Source organism: Gekko japonicus, unplaced genomic scaffold (assembly GCF_001447785.1).
Source record: "Gekko japonicus isolate JY-2015 unplaced genomic scaffold, Gekko_japonicus_V1.1 scaffold35, whole genome shotgun sequence".
Taxonomy (NCBI): Eukaryota; Metazoa; Chordata; class Lepidosauria; order Squamata; family Gekkonidae; genus Gekko; species Gekko japonicus.
The window spans coordinates 2,496,986-2,501,337 of NW_015176453.1; the positions used below are offsets into that span (position 1 = coordinate 2,496,986).

Below are 4,352 nucleotides of genomic sequence, written 5' to 3' on the forward strand. Positions count from 1 at the left end.
CAATCATAATCTCAGCTAGAATGGATTGTGTAAAGATGACTCTGTGCACATAATTGATGGTGACACTAATTGCAAGATACCAGTTCCATTGGAATATACTTCTCATCCTTGCAAAAAAATTGCAAAAGTACATAAAAATTGTATTAGTTACCCTGCCTACTTATTCATATACAATTCACATAGTTTCAAAGACTTAATATCTGTATAGCTTCCCTCTTTGACTCATCCTTGATAAAACTGTCCTGTCTGAATACGGGATTGCAATCTGGTGGGGTTTTTTTTGGTATTTTTGCATTTGTGTTTGTGTGTGCACGCGTGTGTGCCCCTGCCTGGAAGTCATGGCAACCTATAGTGATTCCTACTGGGGCATGGAGGATGTTCGAAGAAGTGGCTTGATAGCCTACCTCTGCCTGGTATTCTTTGGAGGTCTCCCATCTGAATACTTGCCAGAGTCAGCCCTGCTTCACTTCCAGGATCTGGCGAGTTTGGGCTTGCCTGGGCTACCCAGGTCAGGGTGCAGGACTGCACTTTGGATAAGTAAAAGTCTCAAGTAGGTAAATGTTTTGTCAATAGTATTCTTATTTTATAAAACCCATCGCAACCTATTAGGAAAAGAAACTAGTATTACCTGTGGGGGGGGGGAGACAGACAATTAATTAAAAATATCAATATGAAAATTAAAATGTTTTGAGAAGAAAGACCACCATTACATTGTCCAGTAAAAATATATTATAAATAAACAAACCCTAAAGCATTCATTTAGATTTACAGTTTTATAAATAAATCGGAAACCTATACGTGATATTTTGTATATTGTGTGTATAGTATACAATACCACATGACTTTGCACTCTGAGTACACCTTATGATTTGCAAATAGATATTACAAAAGTTACTCCACACTTTGGAGAGCAGGCAATTAAATTTCCCTTTTTTCTTTCTCTGCAGTAAACCTTATGCCAAATTAAGTTATATAAACAATGGAACAACTGGTTACAAAATACAAACAAGACTAAGAATTGCCTATTGATGAAGGGTATTTCTTAAATAAGTAGCTCATATATTATGTGATTAAATGGATACTTGTGTAATTGTTGATGTCTACTGCATAAAAGGGGATTGTTCTTAGAGCCCTCATATGTTTGCCCTGGGAATATGACACACTTAACATTTGTTCAAATGGGTTAAGTGGTTTTATGCCCATTTAGGTAATACATGTGTGTCACTTACTACAAAGAACATATATAGAGGGGGAGCTTTAACAGAAAGCTAATGTCAAATTGTAATCAGACAAACTTACTGAAGTGTGATAACACTTTATAAGTATTGTTCCACAAAAAATATTTAACATTATTTAATGGAACAACTTCAATACTTCTTTTTTCTCCTAATATATAATTATTTTACTATATGAAATTTCTAGAGAGCAATCCCACTGTTCATTGAGTTGGATAGAAAAATAAAAAGCAACCAACAAAATCCAAAGGGTAGAATACCACCATTTCACCTACAATTTTTTTTTTTGTTAAAACATCAGTTAGAGCAATGGATTTCTGTGAAACTCCATTTGTTCATAAATTAGAATAAAAAGAGACAAATGAGTCAGCTCGGCTATACAAGTGTAAATCTGAAACAATTCCACTGAAGTTGGTGGACTTGCAAACATGTTCATTACAGTAGTTAAAAGCCACTGCTAGTACCCCTTACACTAATGAGTACCTTCCATTAATGCAATGGACTAAAACAAACTGTGGTCTTCATGTCAAGGTGAATACAACCCAGAGTTTGTCAGGAAGTACTTGAAAATAGTTCACCAGAGGACATTTAAAAAAACACCCTTTCTTCAAAAAAAAGTTACTAATGCCAGTCAAAAGAATGATTAATCATTTTGTAAAATTTTGCATTGTGCTCTCTGAAATAGGAGTAAAGTTGCTCTAAAACAGTACTGTTTACCACAGGATGTGGGCGTCCTTTTGATTCATGTAAACATCGCTCTCTTCCATCACTCCGAATGCAGTAGAACCCCTTGGTCTGGTTAAAATAAAAATTTGAAGACATGATTCTGGAAGGCAGATTAAGAAATCTTTCCACTTTTTGTAATTCGGGAAGAGGGTCCTTGATTAAAGTATTGCCATCTACAATGTGAATCTGATCCAAATTGAAGTGTTTCAGCCACTTCTCCATATGTATGTCATACAGGCTTCTCTGGATAGCCTTGTATTTGGTATTAAGTGCTCCATTTTTAATAACAATGTCTTCAAAGAGCTGCACAGACTTGTGGCTTTCCAGTCTATTGTAATAGACTTGGGTATAATCAGAGATAACTCTCTCTGTGGGGTCTCTCAGAATAAGCAGCAGCTTAATAGAGCTATTCATATCATGAATCCTTTCGGGAGCCTGTGGCGAAGTAAAATAGCCTGGTGTTTTCTCAATGGTTATTTGATTTTCATATGAAAATGGCATCAGGCTCCTATACCAGTCTATTCCTTTCACATAATTCTCATCCCAGTCAAAAAAGTGAACTTCAGTAGCTGCTACCACAATGTTTGGGTGAACGTCCAACATTTCAAGTAATGCCCTGGTCCCTCCTTTACGGACTCCGATGATGATTGTCTGAGGTATTCGTCTGTTTGTTCCAGGAGGTCTCACTTGTGTCGAATAGTGTTCACTTTTATTGCTGAATAACATGACTTGGGCCTTCAGTGTCTCCATGAGAGCCCCATTCTCAGATGGAGCACCATGAGCATGAGTCAGGAGAAGGTATGACGACACTAGTAGAAAGGCCATGTGGAGATGAAGGGAAGATCAGTGCAAAATGCCGTCGTGCGTCGCCGATAGAACTATGAGCACGTAACCTCTTGAAGAGGTGGCCGACGGGACGGGGGCCAAAGCAGCAATTGATTTCTCAAGCATCTGTGAGTTAAAGAAAATACAACAATCAGTATCTTGTTGCTGGTACAAAAGAACAAAATATATACATATGAAGTCTGACATCTCTATATAGCACGTAACCGAAACACTATGCAAATTAACTGAGGCTGTGTATTCCTCAGCAAGTGAGATTTTTTTTAAAAAAATCTAGATGTTTATAAATACAAATGGACAGCTGCTGTAGCAACTGCAGTGTAGCCCAAGAGAGTATGGCATTCACACATGTCCCTCCAAACAGCAGGGCAATTCTCCCAGGAGCAAAAAGAATTCAGGCACTAACACGTATTCCGAAACCAAGTAAGTCAAGCACTTTGAGCTGAAATCCATACAGTCTTCCTTATTTTGCCTGAAGTTTTCTAACAAATCCTTGAAAGAAATCCGTTTATATAGATTGCTCCTGTGATGAAGGGCCCCCGCTCACAATGTAAAAAGAGTACTTGAGTTTCCGATGAATAATTTAGCTCAAAACGTGTAGGGCACTTGATTTCCCAATAACTGACAGCATCTGCAATTTCTGTATCCTTTCTTTCACACATGTGCTTGCACACACTCGCTAGGGATGATTGATGATGTACATATTTCTAGCCTTCCTGTAAAAAAAAAAAAGCATTTCTACTGTTTCCAAAATAAGTTTAAACATTATATGGTAGGGAAGCATAAAACCTACTTCTGAGTGCCCTTAGCCCCATCAGTTTATTCACAGAAAATGTGCACTGGTTTGGAGCACACTAGCACAAGAGGCATGTTGTTATAAAGGAGGTATCAGGCAGCATCCAAATAGAAATATCAAGAGCCAGTCATACCAACAAACCTCTTGCCAGAAGAGGTCAGAAGACTAGGACATGCTCACTGTTGAGCCTCCAAGGGGCTTTGAACTTGCACAGTTTTCCTTCTCTGTACCCAGTCTCTTGTAATCTTTAAAAAAAAAAATTCTTGGAGTTTTGGAATAAGCATCACTTTTACCTCAAGATGGCTGTGCAACACTGGTAGAAAACATATGAATCAGTTGCACAATAGGTGCAGCAGTTTTCTATGAGCCTGTTCCCCTCTCCATGCACCAAGTGTATGAAAAATTTAGAAGATCTGAAAGGCAAAAAAATAAAATAAAGTTCCCTATTAGTATGGCCAAACCCATAAGCATGTAGAGCGGGCGTTGCCAACATTTTCTTTAATGAGAGCAATGTCTGAGTAATAAAACAATGTCCTGAGCTACTCCCCTCTCCCCAGCATGATAGCAAGCATCTGAAATGAAGGCTATCAGCTAATCAGTACAGAGAAAAATCCTATGAAGAAGCTTTTTAAAAGAAAAGAAAAAGAATAAAAAAGCCTACAGCAGACCTTTTCATGATCCCCCCCCCTGAATCTTCTAACTAAGTGACGCACAAGGTACTCAGCAGCAGCTACTTGTTGGAGACTCCTGAT

At 38.1% G+C, this 4,352-nt stretch overlaps 1 protein-coding gene across 1 annotated transcript; it reads right to left on the minus strand.

Moving 5' to 3' along the window:
• Positions 1–1,729: 1,729 nt before the first annotated feature.
• Positions 1,730–3,971, minus strand: LOC107123623 (heparan sulfate glucosamine 3-O-sulfotransferase 1-like). Its single transcript, XM_015426897.1, has 2 exons — positions 3,894–3,971; positions 1,730–2,912 (listed from the first exon to the last, which is right to left on the minus strand). Exon 2 carries the CDS (start codon positions 2,784–2,786, stop codon positions 1,857–1,859), a length of 930 nt encoding a protein of 309 aa, XP_015282383.1. The 5' UTR covers positions 2,787–2,912; positions 3,894–3,971; the 3' UTR covers positions 1,730–1,856.
• Between the last annotated feature and the right edge of the window lie 381 nt (positions 3,972–4,352).